The 17,789-nt window shown below is 36.5% G+C and overlaps 2 protein-coding genes across 17 annotated transcripts in view; one reads left to right on the top strand and one right to left on the bottom strand.

The window, feature by feature from the left end:
- C8H6orf58 (chromosome 8 C6orf58 homolog) overlaps positions 1-17,789 on the bottom strand; it is a 161,032-nt gene that overhangs the window by 93,127 nt on the left and 50,116 nt on the right. The window contains exon 6 of one of the 15 annotated variants that reach the window (XM_032484867.1): positions 7,743-7,807. The exons of the other annotated variants lie outside the window; for them this stretch is intronic. Coding sequence (XP_032340758.1) covers positions 7,758-7,807 — 50 coding nt within the window. The 3' untranslated portion in view covers positions 7,743-7,757. Of the gene's footprint in view, positions 1-7,742; positions 7,808-17,789 lie in introns of those variants that run through there. 15 annotated transcript variants of the gene reach the window in all.
- Positions 1-17,789, top strand: part of THEMIS (thymocyte selection associated) — a 155,684-nt gene that overhangs the window by 128,379 nt on the left and 9,516 nt on the right. For both annotated transcript variants that reach the window (XM_032484854.1, XM_032484852.1), the window contains one exon: positions 11,846-11,999. In XM_032484854.1, the coding sequence (XP_032340745.1) occupies positions 11,846-11,999 (154 nt within the window). The remainder of the gene's footprint in view (positions 1-11,845; positions 12,000-17,789) is intronic.

The following is a 17,789-nucleotide window of genomic DNA, read 5'->3' as shown; positions in this document are numbered from 1 at the left end:
TCAATAGTGGAGTATAAAAGTAAATTTTGGTATATTCATACAATAGACTACTCTATGAAGCTATGGATAAAAGAAAGAAGCCAGACCCCAGAGAGAATATATGCTATTATTCAAAGTATATAAAGTTTCTAAGCAAGGAAGAAAGCTAATCTGTGATATTAGAAGTGAGGATAATGGTTACCTTTCAGGGAGAGGGATTAGACATGTGAGTGGGTTGGGGCATGAGGGAGCTGCTCAAGTCCTATGAATAGTCTGCTTCCAGATCTGGGCAGAAGTTACTTGGGTGCATCCAATCTGCATAAAGTCACTGAGCTGTCCTTATTATTCCTGCATTTTTCAGAGAGTTTTATAAACTTCAATATATACATTTATTAAAATACTGTACTTTTAATATAAACAAAACAAAAAAATAGAACTGACAGTTTTCATACTTCTGATATTTCTACATCAGCCACATTGAGAGAAAAAAAAAGCTGAACTAATCATGCCCATCAAGATGTCAGCCAAAAAGTTGAAATTATCAAAAAGATTGAAATAAAGATTTACAAATACTCTAAGTGACAACAAACTTCACCATATTTTGTACTGTGTTATATGACATTAGCAACTGAGACTATGAAACCATGGTGATTAACAATATATGTTAAAACTAAGCTGTAAGAATATGAAGACAATTGTTTATAGTTTTTCAGTGCTGTCTATAATTATGTTATTCTAATACAATACTTTGTCATATTTAAAATTCACTAAAATTAACATTAAGTCTTTGGAATTGCTTCAATAGTGGTAAAGAAAAAAATGCATATTATTGAGTAAACTAGCTCTTCCTAAAAATGAGTAAAGTAATACAAAGACGCAATGTCATGACAAATTAAATCCATTTCATCTTCTGAAAATACTCTTGGAACATGTATAGAAAAAATGCTGAAGATTTCAATATGCTAATACATGTTAACAGGCATAGAATAGTGCCTGGCACTTAGTAAGCTCAAAATAAATGTTAGCTATTATTATGATTTGTACAAACAAATGACTCAGTGAGGGAGATTGTCTGTAAAGTTCAGTTTTTTTCCTGACATATGGGTTTATTATATTTGCTAGATTGTATTTCAATAATGAAATTCATGAAGTATTTTTAATGCATTGGAGAGGCCATTGTCCTATCCCTAAATGATTTCTTTAGTGAAAACATTGCTTTATGGGTGAACTGAGTAAGTACAACTACTGGTAGAGTAGCAACATTGTCTAGAATTTTTAAGATTGATCCTATAGGAGGGTTAGGGAGATGAATCCACATATGAATGCATCCCCAGTGTCATTATAGGCCAGTTACTGCAGCAAAGAAATTGTAGCCAGAAGTTTACAAAGTTCTGCAGAACATTTTGAATATAATTGATTTATAAAAACAAAAGTAAAAAATAGAGTAGGATCCTCATTACACTTGGTGAGTGGGGAATGATTATGGCATTCTTTTGTCCCATATGAAGATTTATTTACAAATTATGGCAAATCATTTTTTTCAAAGTTAAAGATGTATTACTATTAAGATTTATTTTACAAAAAGTTGAGTATTCAAATTTGCCTCTCTAATCCATGATTCAAACTGCCTGTCAGTTATCAGTCTGTAACCTAGAGGAACACACACACACACACACACACACACACACACACTTGAGCTGGCCCTTCAATTACAAGGGCAAAAAAAAAATTGTAATAAGAGAATCATCTATAAGAAACATTTAAAAAATGGATTGTTTCAAAATATTTCTGATGCTGTGTGCTTTCTTTCCTGAAAATACTGTGCAACCTATAAACCTCTCATCTTGCAAACTTTAAAAACTTAGAAATAAAATTTTTAAACATTTATAAATTTTTCCAAAGATTTCAGTGGGTTTTGAACTCAATAGTTAAAATATTAATTATCAAGTCAAATTTATTTAGTTTTTAAAAACTGTTGTATATTAGGGAAGATAGGGCATTACTAGCCAATTTTGACTTTATCATTGAAAACAAGTAGACATTGTTGAAAAATGTGCATCATGATTTAGTGAGAGCAATTAACGGCGTACTTTTTCCATTTGGATCGATCTATCTTTGTGAAGCATCATTTTTAGTGGTGACAGTAATTTAAACTCAGTATACAGATTAACTCAGTTGTGAAGGAAACAGTTGAACTGCTGTATCACAAAGTGTTAAATCAAGATTTTAAAAATGATGAAAGCTATTCAACCGTCTTTCTCAGTATTATTTATAAATGAAATAAATTTTGCTTAAAGTATTTTTACTTCAACATTAATTTATTATTATAAAATTTCTATGCATATCATATATTTGTAGGGTAAATACATATGACTACATATATGTCAGTAGAGTGCATACATATAATTTTATGTTTTAATGCATCACATTAGTGTTTTATGCTTAAATTTTTTATTGTTAAGAATGGTTTAGTGATCACTGATTTAGAGGTTAATAGGAAAGAGAAAAGACGGTGAAAGAGATGAGTGATTGAGGATCCAAGAGAGAGAAGAAGGACGAGAGTGCAGTATTACTAGAGGCTGAGGGGAAAACATTTTTTAAAAAAATGATGAAGTGGTTAACAGAGTTATGTGCAGCTTAAAGCTCAGGAACCACAAGGTCTGCGAAAAGGCCATGGGATTTATGACTGATGATTAGAAAGTTATTGGTGAAAATATTTTTAGTCAAGTGGTAGGAACAGAAACCAGATTCTATGCAATAAATACTAGATAATACATGAGTGGGAGGGAGGGAAACGGAGCAGTAAGAATAGATGACTGTACAAAATTTGGCAGAAAATGAATGAGGCAATGGAGAAGCAGAGTCAGAAAATACAGTGGAAGTGGGCTGAGTAATTACGTCAGGGGAGAAGAAGGAGCAAAAGGGTCACAGTCAGAAGAAGAGGGACTTACTTTAGAAAGAGGACAGGACACTTTCTAAGTCAGTAAGAAAGAAGAGAAATTAAGTGCCTTTTTAAGAAAAGACAAGGAAAGCTGTGGAAATTGATTTCAGATGGCCATGATCGCAAAGAGTTAAATAATGAAATAACTTCCTAAGATTGAGGAATGCCAGGATGAAACTGTGAGCTTGATAAAGGAGGAAGAGATTAGAAATATTGTATATGGATGCCTCTCAAGGAACTAAAGCAGAGATCTTCAGATTGCTGAACAACACTGAGGACCCAGATGTCATCAGGCAATGTGAACTTATGTCAGAGACAAATAGGAAAATTACAAGACTATTTTTTTTAAGCCCAGCAATGAACTACTTCTTTAATAAGGACGAGAGAACAGAACATGACTTTTAGGGATTGGCAAAGAGAGTAGAATGGAAAGTGAGAATCTTACAACCACAGTGAGAAAACTGTTAACGTGTGGGTTCTAAGGACGCCTGGGGTAGGAAAACAAGTGAGGCAAGGAGGAGGCTGATAAGAAATGAATTGAAGACTGAGAAGGAAGAACAGAGCTAAGTAAGTGTGAGCACAGAGGAGAGAGCTCCAACCTAAGATCTTGATGATGGAGAAATTCTGAGGGACAATGAGGTCCAAGTTCTGACTGTACTTACAAGAGACTGAAAAAGAGCAGAAAATAAAGTTCCACAGAGGTGTGAACATGAAAGTCCTGTGATGTTGCGTTGGTAGAGGGATGGCAAAGAGCAGGACAGGAGCCAAAGAAGGCACTATGAGCAAAGTGGGAGAGGATCCAGAAGATAATGGATGGATGAGTCATGCCAGGATTCTGTAGATGGTGGTCCAAACAATGCCTTCTAAAGGGCCTGGGGAATAGGGTATATGAGTAGGAAGAGGTCAGAAGGGCAGCCTTCCTGGGAAAGGATTTCAAAGAAATGTTGCCAGGCTTCAGGTGAGGAGGTGGGACGCAGCCTTCAAGGACTACATTGTATGCTGGGCACTTATTGACAGTAGCATGAAATTTTTACATTTTAGCAATACTTTAGTGGCACAAATGCCATTTAACATCTCATATAATGTGAATACTTGAAGAAATAGCAAAATGACTCATCCTCATCGAAATTGTTTCTAGCTCTAATAATAGTATAGCAGTGTTTTAAATCAGGTTGCCAGGATGGATACTTTTCAAAGACTTATGTGAAAGGCTGTGTTTTAATATACAGAAGGTTAAAATGATGTCAAATGTAATTTTTAAGAAATGAATTTAGAATTCTCTTCCTAGTTGCAGAACTATGGTGCAGTGCACTGCAGTTCCCATCTGCCATCTGCAGCAAGCATTGCTCTGCTGGACACTTTTCAAATGCTATTCATATGTCCACTGATTCAAAACTAATTTCACCAAAAACTCAACTAAACAAAAAATGTGTCACATACTTTCTGCAGCTGTAATTTCTGTTTCTATAATTCAAATTAAGATGAATTTTCCTGCCCTTTGGCTACAGATTACCCTTACAGAGTCTGAATTTTGGTTTTCCAATTTAAAAAGAACCATGAAAGATATAACAATAACTGTGTGAATTAATAATTTTAAAATTTGCAGGAAGACAAAATAAAGAGAAAAAAGAAAATGTATTGCTACACAAAGAACTATCCCAGGGTTTATAATATCAATATTGTAAGTAAGAAAACCTTGGTATTTTGTAGGGGGTGCACTTGTCACAGCAGCTCTAAAACAGCAAATGCTTTTGCTTGCTTGTTCATTATCTAATGAGGCTAACATCTCTGAGGGCAGAGAGACTTCTCATTTATCTCCTTAACAATAACAAATATATAGATTAGCTGTCCCTTCTGGCTGCATTTTAAAATAAAGGTATGTTGGTTAAGCAATGCCTCAAGTGTCCATTTCATCCTTGGCTAAATTCATAGAAGGTTAGAGTGGCAAGAAGTAGATTGAATTGAGCTTGACAGACAGTGAGTATGAAGCAGTTCTCTGCCCTGAGACTCCGGAGGAAAATTCTTAAATTTCTTTCAGTCAGACGAAGTATATGATTATACTGAGTTCTTCTTGCATCTGTGAGCTAAGATTTGATTTTCACCCAGACAGTGGCCAAATCAACATCAAATCAGGATGGCGGGATTTCCAAATATCAAATTGTCTAGTTTCCAGTTTTCAGCAGAGGAAAGAGAGAACAATGCAACTGAAATATATGAGTACTTACAATGTCTTCCTTTAATACACAATATGTTCTGGAAACATATCTTTGAAAGTAGGCTTAAGGGTTTAAAGTAGGCTTAATAGTAAATGAAGAGTTTCTTTGCCAGAGAACCTGGTATGATCTTTGATTTATGATGCAGGTTAAGATCTCTAATCAACAGTTCCAGCAAGGATAGTCTTCCTTGGATCCAGTCCCAGGAAGTCCAGGAAGAAGAGGAGGTTCCTTGAAGGGTTGAGACGGAAGGTTCTCTTCTCTTATCAGGGCAATTAAGGAGGCAGATAGAGGCATCTTTCTTTTCCATGGGCCAGTTGCCTCTTCTCTGACCCAAGGGAAAGGGCAAGGCAAATAGAACATCCTAACACTTTAAAATGTCTGAGTTCTGGTGGCACTTGGAGCAGGCTGGGAAAAGAGGCACTGTCCCACAATTAGACCCAAGAGCATCTAAATGTCAAGCCACATGCATCCACCTGGAACCACTGCTGAGGCCCCCGGTCAGCTGCCAGCTCAGAGCCCAGCCAGCATGATTCCAATTGAAGAAGGTGTGCATGGTTGGGGCAGGGGGAGACACCCTGGCTAAAGGTTTCACCCAAGAAGGCCACAGCCTAAAGCTCTGGGAATGGGAGCGGTGGAGATGGGTTTCTGGAGGGCTGATGAAGTGAAGCCTGCCTGCCACAGGCCTAGGCAAACTCCCTACGAACAACCTCAGGCTGGAGGGGACAGGAAAGGTGTCAGAGATAGCTTGTCTTTGAAATTGGGCGGGACCAGCTCAAAAACATTCTCTTTCAATTGGTATAAAGAACATATTCTTTGCAGAAAAGGCATTTAATTTGTATAAATGGACAATTATACGAAACCTCAGGTTATTGTCTGAAGGAGAAGACTGTTTATACGGATGATCAACTTTAAGATTATTTTTCAGTTTATATTCTTTCTTGTTTAAATATTTTCCTTAGGAAAAAAAAAAACCAAACATTTCCTTCCATTTAATTGGATCTTTGTTGTGCACAATGAGAAATTTATTACTTTTTCTAAACCACTTGATAACCTTCTAAATTATTTGTGGTGATCAACCATATGACAAACAAAAGAGAAAGCACACACACACATACACACACACAGAAGACAGGCTACACAGAGGATTGCGTGTTCTCCTGGAATGATAATTTGAATGTGCGTAGCAAACCTGTATTTCTCGTGATCGGATTTTGATCCTTAGTTTTTTTATTTTAATGTATAGGCTCTGAATTCTTGTTACTGTTGTTTTTGTTTTAAGTAGAATTTAATTCTGAGGAAGAAAGTTCATAGAAATTTCTTCCTAAATATCACTTGAAGTTTCTTCTTTCCCCATATCCCTAGACTTCACTACTCCGAAGTGAAAAAGTACAGGCAGTGGAAAGGAGCAGTTGTTTATATAAATGGAGAAGGAGGTTGCTTTTTTTAGTCTGTGAGGAGAGTGATTGATTTTCTACAAAGTGAAAAGCAAAGTACATTATCTGGGATACTTCATGTTGTTTTAAATGTGAATGGTGGTTAGTCCCTGGGCCAAGACAGTCCCCTGGGGAGAAAAGACACAAGTGAGTATAATCGTAGACTGGGAATCTCAATGAATGGTTTGGAAAAGGGTAATTTTTACCCAACAACATCGCCTGAGGTATGAGATAAAAGACAGATTTGAAAAAGTCAATTTTTTTTCAATGGACATCTGGGTTAATTTTGGGGGGCAGTGTTTATTTGTTTCTTTCTTTGTCCACAAGAAAAATATTCAGTACCTTGTAATTGGATCATTGCTTTCAGCAGGAACACTAAAAGCAGTATGCAAACTACAAGCCAAGAGTAACATTAAACATAATTTAATAGTCATTTTATATTAGCAGATAGGATGCTAATGACTCATTTCTAATGAGAAATTAAGTGGAAATTACACAAAATAAACAGGATTTGTTCTCGAAGTACTGCAGAGTGGTCACTAAGCCCCAGTGCCTACCGGTTCAAATGTATGTGTTCCTCTCTATTCTTTGCACACATCTTATTTTTCTCATTTTTGTCTGGGCTTGATCTTCAGGTTGAAGGTTTAACATCACTGCAGCAGTGCCTGACAGAGGGTTTTATTTATTCTATTATTGTCAGGCCACAATCTCATGCCTCGGGAATACAGGGCCACTGTTTTTACACACTCGGTTCTCAAGTGCTCACTTTCCCTGACATCAGCGCTATTTGATTTATAGTTTCCATAGACAGCGACGAACCTAACTTGAATCAGAGAACTGCTGTTAGGACATGTGAACGTGTGACTGTGTATTGGTTAGTGATGAGCTGGCCTCTACTTCTTTAAACCTCATAAAAATTAAGTCTATATTTTATTCATACATTTCTCCATTTACTTAATATATAAGTAATATATAGTTATTTAATACTTACTATATTTAAATGCTGAAATAAGTATTGAGAACAGTGAGTAGGATGACATTTAGTCTTTATTCTCAGTGAATTTCTATTTGAATCAAGAGATAGACATTAAACACTAAACCAGGTATTATTTCATTGTATTTGTAGAAATTGTGTTGCAGCAGTACTACCTGGTGAGGGAGAACTTGCAGAAACTCCGAATAGCAAAATCAAAGAGGAAGCGTGTGAAGAATGTTCTGCGTAAACAAAAGAGCCGAGCCTTAAGACAGGAAGAAAAGAGGGGTAGGATTGTAGGGTTAAAGGACTTTAGAATTGAGGTCCAGAGTGCTTGTCATGGCATATAAACCCCTGCCTCATCTCATTTCATAAATCTCCCCGACCCCTGGAGTCATAAACATATACATAGTAAAATTAAACCACATGATTGTTGGGATTACATAGGGATGATAGCAAGAAAGCTGGGTCAGTAACAAAACCTTGAGAAATGTTTAACTGTCAATGTTTAAGTAAAGGAAGTTGAACCTGCAAAGGGGACTAAGATTGAGTGGTCAGAGTGGTAGGAGGGACACCAGAAGCCAAGGAAAGGGAGGAGACTAGACACAGCGACTGCTGCTGAGGGAAGAAGAGATACAGTCTGACAGGTTACTGGCTGGCTATAATGGATGCTGTGTAGAGAAAAAAAAAAAGGAAAGGATTCTAGAGGGCTAGTGGATGTAGAGAAAGTAAAGGGATCAATGGATCTGAGTTTCCAATGAGATCCAAGAATAATCCTGGTGGAAAAAGCACTCTTGGAGGTGGGAGTGTCGGCTGGAGTGGAGACACTAAACTTGAGGATAAGAGATTTAAGTGAGAGAGGAAGGTATTCAGTGATTTTGAAAGTGGAAAATGTTTGGGTTATGCCAGGGTTCAGATGTGCCTCTGGGGAGTGAAAGGCTAAGGTATAGAATGAACAGTTCATGTGTAATAAGGAGATCCAGTCAGGGTGTTGAGTGGGATGATTGTGTAGATGTGAACATCACCCAGGATCGTGGGGCTAGAAGGGGAAACAATAATCCAGTCTTTTTATGAAGGTTGAATTGTGACTAGAGACTAGTAGGTAGATGATACCAACAAGGGAGATAGTGCATCGCTAGATGGCAGCAATGTCACAGCAGCAGGAGTTTTTGCAGTGGACACCACTAGGGGCCAGAGTATCATCAGCCTGAGGGTATGCAGGGTGTGGAGGATTAAGCTGCCATCTTCATTTGCAAGGAAAATGCTGTCCTTAATGGAGAATGGAAATTTAGTCAAGGTAGGAAGATAAAGACAATGTTTGGGAAAAAAGTTAAGTATGTGGTGAAATTTGCAAACAATGGAGCAAAGTTCTGAAGGCACAGTGGAAGAATTTGAGAGATAGAAAAGAAGAGAGGGTGAGAGAGACTGGGGAGGTTGCGGGGATGGTGCTTAATGGAGAGCAATTGGCATTGAAAACTGGAGCACTGTGTGAATTTTATTGTAGCAGAAAATACCAGGGGATGGTTTGAAGACTCAGGTTCCTCGAGGAAGGGGCTAGGTAAACAAGTTTCAGAGAACATGGCAGAGTTAGTAGCCTAAGAGATGACTACCTACCTGCCTTTTCGTTAGGGAACAGGAGCTTGGCTGTAATAACTAAAGCAAAGGAGAGGCTGGAAATCTTGACAGAGCTTCACTAGAGGAGGTCACAATGTGGGGACTACCTCTAGCAAAGTGGGGTTCTTAATTGTTGAAATGCTAATGTGCTTATAAAATGTCGAATCTGCCAGAGGTTTGCAGCAAGAAGCACCGAGCCTGCACAATACTGGACCCAGTCTGATGAAGAGATCATTTTCTCTCCTCAGCCTTTCATGTTAAGCTTTCAGGTTTAAGGATTTTATTTAAATTCTACATTTCTTCTCTGAAGTCTGGGATATACTATAATACAAAAAATTTACATTTTCTAGTATTTTCATATCTAAATGTTTTAAGATTATCCATTGAATTCGGTATGAAAAAGCAAGAAGCTACATTCCTTCTTTAATCTAGTTTATTGCTCAGTACTGAAAAACTGTGATTCAGTACTCATCTAATAACTTGATATAATATATTTTCCAAAGTATCTAATTCAAAGTCAGGAAAGTATTTAGATACTGGGTTAAATCTGCTTCTTTTTAAAGCTTTGGGAGGTGAGGAGTATAGCTCAGTCGTAGAGCATATGCTTGGTGTGCACAAGGTCCTATGTTCAATCCCCAGTGCCTCTATTAAGGGGGAAAGATAAAAAATAATGATAAATAAAATAAAAATAAATATGTAAAAAAAAGAAAAAAATTAAAAACAAATGAAGCTATGTGGTAGTACAGGCTTGACAATAAATTTAAAAATTCATACCAAGTAATGGACTTACTGTTTTGTGGACTGTGGATGAGTCAAATGTAAGTAAGTATAATGGTTTAGTTCTAATTATTACCAACATTCAAACTCTGGTCTTTTGAGTTATTCCTGGTAGTACCACCAGGATCCCATCTTCTGTCATGAAAGAAGGAATTTGAGAATTATCTCTAAATGACTTACCACACTATTTTAATTCTCTGTTTAAGCAATTTAAGAAATTATATTTAAACAATTTAGAGTCTGAGACTACATTATATTTATGTTTGTATTCTTACAATATTCTGAGTATCAGGGATACTATAAATAAATGGTTTTTGGACATGCTAGTTATCTATTACCACACAATGCTGCATAGTCACAAGAAAAAACTTAGTGGTATCCAGTCCAAAATACATTTATTTAGCTCATGAGGCTGTGGAGTTCAGCTGACCTGAGTTAGTTTCTGTTCATCTAGGCTGAATTTGCCCAAATGTTTGGGACTCCTCTGGCTGTTGGTTGTCTTATCTTGGAAGACTGGGTGAACTGGCTCTACTTTCTGTCCTGTTCAACCTCCAGAAAGCTAGTCTAGGCATGTTCTCATGGCAAAGTGGAAGGACAAGAATGGACAAAACCAGTTGTACAAACATCTTTCAAGTCTCTGTGTCACATGTGTCAATATCCTGTTGGTCCAGAAGAAGTCACATGGACAAGTCAGAAGTCAGAGTAGGAAAGCACTGCAAAATTGCACAGAAAAGACATGGATACAGAGAGGAGTAAAGAAGTGGGGCCATCGGTGCATCTGGCCCACCACATTGAAAGAATAAATGAGCAAATTGATCACAGAGTGATGGAAAGAGCACTGGACTAAGGGTTGGGAAACATATACCTGAGACTTGGTTGGCATTGTTTATTCTGTTAATTTGGGTAAATTATTTAGGGTAAGTTATTTAATCATTCTGGACCCTCATTTCCTTTTTGGCTCTTTCCAAGCTTTAAAAGCCTTTGATTCAAGCTTTTAATTAAGTTTTTAATGAATTGAATGCTGTACACAGTCTGTAAGAGGAACTTAAAGGAAAATTACTCATTACCCTATCCTTTAGGAACCAAAATGACTAGTGTTGATGGCCAAAATTGATTGGCTACTTTTGACTCCATTAATCTTTGAATATTTTGTAATCATATTCAAACTTAAAAACTTCTGATCTGAATTTGGGTATGAAGCAGCGTGCTGAAAGTTCAGTTTCCTATTTGGGTCTTTTGTGTTTGCTCATATCTGACAATCTTTTGAAGCATGCAATATGTCAGCACAGCATCAAACGTTATGACATCTCGTGTGTGTGAGATGTGTTTTAGGGTCCATTGATGTTGTGCCTTAATAATTCATTGTTATGATGAATTATTATTCTTAAATTGACTAGAGGAGATTTGTCAAATTTGCATAACGATAAAAATGTGGGTTATTTTAAAGTAAATGTTATGATTAGTTTTTTAATATAGAAAGTACAAATAATACAGAAATGAATCCTGTACTTCATTATATAACACGTAATTATGTAATATACAATGAAATGCTGGATTATTAAACTATAAGAATAAAACCAAGGGAAAATGTTCTAAGTGAAAAATATTTTAAAAAGTTTACAAGAAGAAAGTAATACACACAAGTGGTCTTTGAAAACGATATTCTGTGCCTGAGATGACTTCTTATTCTAGTCACTTAGATTGCCTCAAAAATTCAACATCTGGATTACCAAAATATGTTGATGAAAATAAAATTTGTAACTCACTTTGACATATAGACTGTTCTGTCTCATATGTATAGAAATAACTTGCCATGTGATAAATGTTTATCCTTGTCATATTTCTGGGAAGCATTTATTTTGGACTGATAATTTACTTGTGAAATCAATCACTCTGGCCTGTGTCGTTTCAGAGTCTCCATGTAGACAGACCCAAGAAACTGCACTCAAATCAAGCTGGCCTGGATTCAGAAGTACCAGTTGGTTGTCAAAATGATTTGGCTGATCTGGAGAAAGGCAAGAGAAAGACTGGGACAACTGCAGTAGCAGGCACCAAAGTAACCACAGGTCGGTGATGCCTCATGATACTGGTTTTAACTGCCTCCATGACAATGAACAATATATGGATTCTTACTGCCATTTTGTTCAGGGTATATGACTCAGTCAAAGTGCAGATCTCACTGAAATGTAGTTGTAAGTGCAGCATAATGTTAAACACTTAAAATGACGATAGGTCTGTTCATTGTTCTCTGTTATTAGATTTTTCTTCTCATTTATGGTTTTGAGGGCCAAGGAAGTGTTTTATTTTAAGATTGTATTATCGTGACAATATTCTTTAACATTCTCTAGAATTAATAATAAGGATTAATGACTTGAGAAGAGGTAAAAATAATGAGGTACTTTTAATTTAAAGAAGTGTCAGATAAGTAACCTAACTTAGACTTGAATTGGAATATTTTGGTTTATAGAGATGGTGATCTGATATTTTTCATCTCTACTAAAAGCAAAACAAGAGCAAATGGGCTTGTGGAGAAGTTGATAGCATTCAATTAAGCTACCCAGATTAACTTCCATATTGTGGGAATCTGGGATGAGTTAGCAAGGGAAAGGAGAATTTTCTTTCTTGGCAATATTTTAACACACCAAAGCAGCTCAATTTCTATTACACTTTATCTTTGAAACTTCACAGTTCGTTTGTAGAAAAATTGAAACTGTAATTATTCTTAAGCATATGGTTTGTTCCTTTCCCCTCCTTATTTGGTCTTGTAGCCAGCACTCTTTTTTCCTCCAAGGGCATGTAAAAGTCAAAATACTAGAAATAAAGTCTCTGAAGTGTTTCTGCTGAAACTCTGTCTGTACAATCTGGGTTCTTTCATGTAGTTAACTTACTGGCTTCTGACACTCCTATAAAAATATCCCGTAGAGCTTTTCTTATTACCTTTTCATTGACTCTTTCTGAGTGATAAAAATGAAATTCTATAAAGGGCTTTGAAAACCATGCATATTGCAATTCCTCCAAATTTCAAATACTAACCAAGTGTGACTATAAAAGAAACAACTACTGCAGTGAAAATTGGTGCAGCGTGTTGAGTCTCAAGCTATTATTAATTCATTGGAAACTCTTTTTTTTCCTTAAAACTATGGATCCTAAAAAGTATCAGATAGCACAATTGCTGAGATCAGACTTTTTGTTTCAATCATAGGAAAACTTGTTATCTGATCTTTCCCTGTGTGTGCATCTTCTTGGGGTGGTATGTGGCAGCCCCAGCTTTGTGTCCTGAATAAACTGTGCGGTTTGTTTCAACCCAGGAGCAGGACCTGCTTTGAACATATTTCACATTAGTGGTAGTTTAAGGAAAAAGAGGACCTGGAATTAAAGTAATAGTTCTAAGCAAGTGAGACTAACTTTACTCAAGAGAGTAAAATGAAATCTCCTTTATTATGTTAATTTCAATATGCGTTTATTTAAAAATTACCTACTATGCACATCTGGACCATAGTTTCACTTGCTTTCCCATTCATATTTACAATGAATCACAGAGTCTGTCTTCATTATGAATTATAATTATATAACAATAACATATATAAAAATACAAAAGTAAACTAAAGCAGAAATATAATTCTTCAAACTTAATTTTTGTCTTGTGAAATATAGTATGTTTTTTCATCATTAAAAAAAGACTCCTTGGATCTATACTTAACATTTACTGTACTTGGAATGAATAGCTCATCTGTGAATATTCACCAACTGCCTTGGAGTTCAGGATGGGCAAATGATACCCTTTCTGAGCTTTCACCTCTTTTTAATGCTTAGACACAAGTCAGTCATTGCCTAAATTCTCTTTGGGTGAGAATGGCAGTTGTAGAGTCTTTGTAGCATACCACAGAGAAAACAAAACAAAACAGACAAGGGAACTGCTTCTCTAGTTTTGCTCCTTTTGGACACTCAAGTCTTGTTCTTTCAGCTAGATGAAGTGGAACCATTTCAGATATGTATCTAATAATTATACTGAAGGGAATTCTTTATTTTGAAATTCACTGTTGACAGCTATAAGATTCGCTGTCAGTGGCTGAACACATGTTGTGTAATGAAGAGTTTATTCCGCTGCAGCCAGGAGCACAGTAAACTCTACTTCAGGATCAGTGTTGTGAGTCCCAGCTCCCCTTTACTTAAGAAACTGATGAAAATGTTTCACCAAATCTCGTGGGTGACCTTCGTCTCTGGGTCCTTGATTCACTCCAGTTGCTTGTTTTGGGAGCATTGTTACTAAGTCTGCATGTTGTTTTGTCTATAAATTACTAAAAGAACAGTTCTCTGAAAGTAGGATGGTTAAGTGGTTAACCTTTGGAGTCAGAACTTAAGACTGCTGGGTTTAAACCTTGGCTCCCCCACTCCCTAGCTGTATACCACAAGCAATTTATTAATGCCTCTCTTTATTCAGAAAATTGGGTTAATAATAGTGCTACCCCATGGACTATTTTGATGACTACATTAGATAAGATAGGTTAGAGTTGGTATGGTACATAATAAACTCCAGTTGAATCATAGCTATGATAATTAGCTTCTGCATCTTTTTGAATTGATGGCTAAGGAAAACGTTGCTTCCTGCCAGTTTATTTTGCAAAGTGCTGGCTGAGACCTCCTGATGTGGCTCTTGGAGTCACTGAGTTTCTGTCTGCACTTTTTTTCTTCGAGGAGTGTATCCTCTTGAGAATTTCATGGCCTCTATGAATCCTATGGATATGGGAAGTGATTAGAAATCTTCTTTTGGAGATGTCACTGAATCCTCAGAGTCCGAGAAACACTACAATTGTGCAGGACATGAAAGCCCTGAGCCTCCCTAACGGACCCCTTCCCTGTTTTAACTCAGCTGCAGGAGCTCAGAAAGAGCCCAGAGCTCCACTGTGTAATCAGGTATAGTGCTAGTTTTGGTAGGTGATATGTGTTAAGTGCAAATGTTTGTTTTAAGCTGTTTGTTTCATGTCCAGTTCCCAGGGTGGACTTGCGTGTAGAAAGTTTATTGAGAAGTGCTCTCAGGAACAACACATAGAGCAGAGGAACAAAAGCAGGTCTGGACAGAGGGAGAAGTTGAATCATAATGCAGTCACAAGAAAGACCTCAGCTGACCCACAGGGAGCTCTGGAGCTGGCCTGGCTCTTTAGAGTTGTCCTGGATTGGGACGAGGAGGCCAGATTTTTATAGCCCCTGCCTCAGTCAATCAATCATTGGATGCAGCTGCCTTTGAGCCTCCCTAAAAGGTAGCGTGACTGTGGGCAGGCTCCCTTCAGCCCAGGGCAAAGTCACGTGGTATCAGAGGATTGTCATTTGGTTGTGAGGAGGAGCTGGCTACTATGTAGGTCACACATTAATTGCAGAGATTGCTTCTGGTGACCTGACTGGCTAAACAGGGGGCCGTTTTCTTTTTTCCTCTTCATGTGTCTCTCTAGAAGCTACCATCTCTGCCAGAAAGGAAAGTCTTTTAAAATATGCCTAGTTGCACAAATGAACTTATTTACAAAACAGATACAGTCTCACCAACATAGAAAACAAACCTTTTTATGGTTACTGAAGGGGGCAGTTGGAGGGCTAATTTGGGAGTTCAAGATTTGCAGATACTAACTACTATATATAAAATAGGTCCTGCTATATAGCTTAGGGAACTGTATTCAATACCTTGAAAAAGCTTATAATGAAAAAGAATATGAAAAGGAATATATATATTATATTATATATTCCTTTTCATATATATGAATATATATATATATACACAAAATCACTATGCCGTACACCAGAAATTAACACAACATTGTAAACCAACTATACTTTATAAAAAATAAATAAATCAATCAAATTTAAAAATATATATCTATTTGGTTTTGCCCAATATAAATGTTCTCTACTGAACAAATTTAATAACTCTCCTGATCAACCTTCTCTAATGGAATTTCCTTGCTTTTGAAGCTTCAACTATATTCTAATTACTCCTACATCTTTAAACTAAACCCATGCCATGACTCATCCTCTATAAATCAGACCTGTCAGGTAGTGAGAAGACTCTCGGCCAGAAAACAAAATGCAGGTACCATAAGGTCTGATCCCAGGTCAGTACACCCTAGATGTGCAGCCTTTCACAGGCCATTTCACTTACCTAGTTCTGTTTTCCTCATCAAAATAGGAGGTGCACCAGGTAATCTTTATGACGTCTGTTCTGAAAGCCTGTGATTCTATGGCCTATTCCAATGTCATAGTCATGACACTGTGTTCATCTTTAAGTATGTCTCATGGAGAAATGATTCACCACATCTCGGAACATACTTAATATATAAGCTAAACAAATAAGAGTAATAAGCTCAATGAAAAGCTCTTCCCCATAGTCAAGGTGGAAGCCAGAAAGAATGGATGGATTTATAGGAAGATAAAAAGATTTGTACTGAACTTTAACTTAATGTTTACTCTAAACTTCCAATTTTACTTGTATGATGGGAGACAAAACATAAGGCATTTCTCTATCAAAATTATTTTGAGAATTAGACAAGGTGGGGGTTCTGTATTAAAACTTGATTCTGAATGACTGAATACATGCTCTCAAGAGGTAGGTACTTTAGAAATCATAAAACATATTCTTGCTTCTCAATTTTAATAAAGGCACACAGGCACACTTCAATAATTCAGTGTTATTCTAGATAGTGAGTAATTCTAAGCATAATAATTACTTTTACTCCCAAAGACTAGAAAACCTGTTATTTAAGATACTGGATAATTTCCAATGGGTAATCCAAAAATCTGGTGTGTCTTTTATCCTTCTATTTAACAGCAATGCAGATTTTTCATAATATAAACAGAATAATGACACCAGTGGAATTTCCCTTACATACCCAGGGAATACTGCTTTCAGTTGAGAAATACTGACAGCCTAAAGTAAAATGTTATAAGATTGCTCTTCACTTTATAGCAGCCTATTTCCCTTGTTTTGGGAAGGTTTAAATATTTAAGAATATGCTGGAAGGAGAACCGCAATCATTTCATTCTTTGAACAATTCTGAAATATCATTTCCTATTAGGCAGTTGTGTGAATACTGACAGCCTTGCCACTCTTCTTCCCTAGAGATTAATTTATTTCCTGCAGTGCTTGCTCTTCATGGAAAATCTGACTCATCAGCCTTCACCAATGGGAGATCTCATCAGCAGAATGTTAATTATAAAAGCAAAACTATCTACCATATTGAAAGGGAAAAGCAGTTCTCCAAGCAAAGCAACCTTTTTCTTTTCTTTTCTCTCCACTCCACTCTCTCCTGAATCTGTGACTGGACAGGAAAATTATCCACTGGGGGAACATTCTGTGAGATGGTGGGATACAGAGGAAATGTGCAAACTTTGCCACCAGACAGACCCAAGACTGATCTCTAATTCAGTATTAGGATTTTGTTCCTTTAGCTGTAAAATAAAGATAAAAATATCTGCTTCACATGAAATTGTATAATGAGACTGGAACAGAGTAGACACTAGAAAATTATTATCATCATTAGTTAGCTTTTATTTAGCACTTACTACATATTGATTATGAAGGCATAATATTAATCATGTCTCATGTTGGTTTATAAAGCAATCTGTTAGATATTTGGAGAAATATCTTTCAGCTCTTAGGAGTTAGGCAAGACAGGTTATTGAGATAGGCTGTTTGAAGTCATGTCTTACTCTTCACTTCCTTTCTTGTCTCATTACAACTCATACTTTTCATAGTGGTTGCTAGAGACTTATTGATGTATTATTTTTTTCACCAATAAGTTCTTTAAAAAATACAAAAGCAAAAAAAAAAATACAAAACCTATTCGCTAATAGTTTTAGATCCATCTATT

The sequence above is a fragment of the Camelus ferus genome, chromosome 8 (genome assembly GCF_009834535.1).
Source record: "Camelus ferus isolate YT-003-E chromosome 8, BCGSAC_Cfer_1.0, whole genome shotgun sequence".
In the NCBI taxonomy this organism is placed as follows: domain Eukaryota; kingdom Metazoa; phylum Chordata; class Mammalia; order Artiodactyla; family Camelidae; genus Camelus; species Camelus ferus.
Note: the sequence above shows the minus strand (reverse complement) of the source record. Positions and strands in the feature narration are given on the sequence as shown.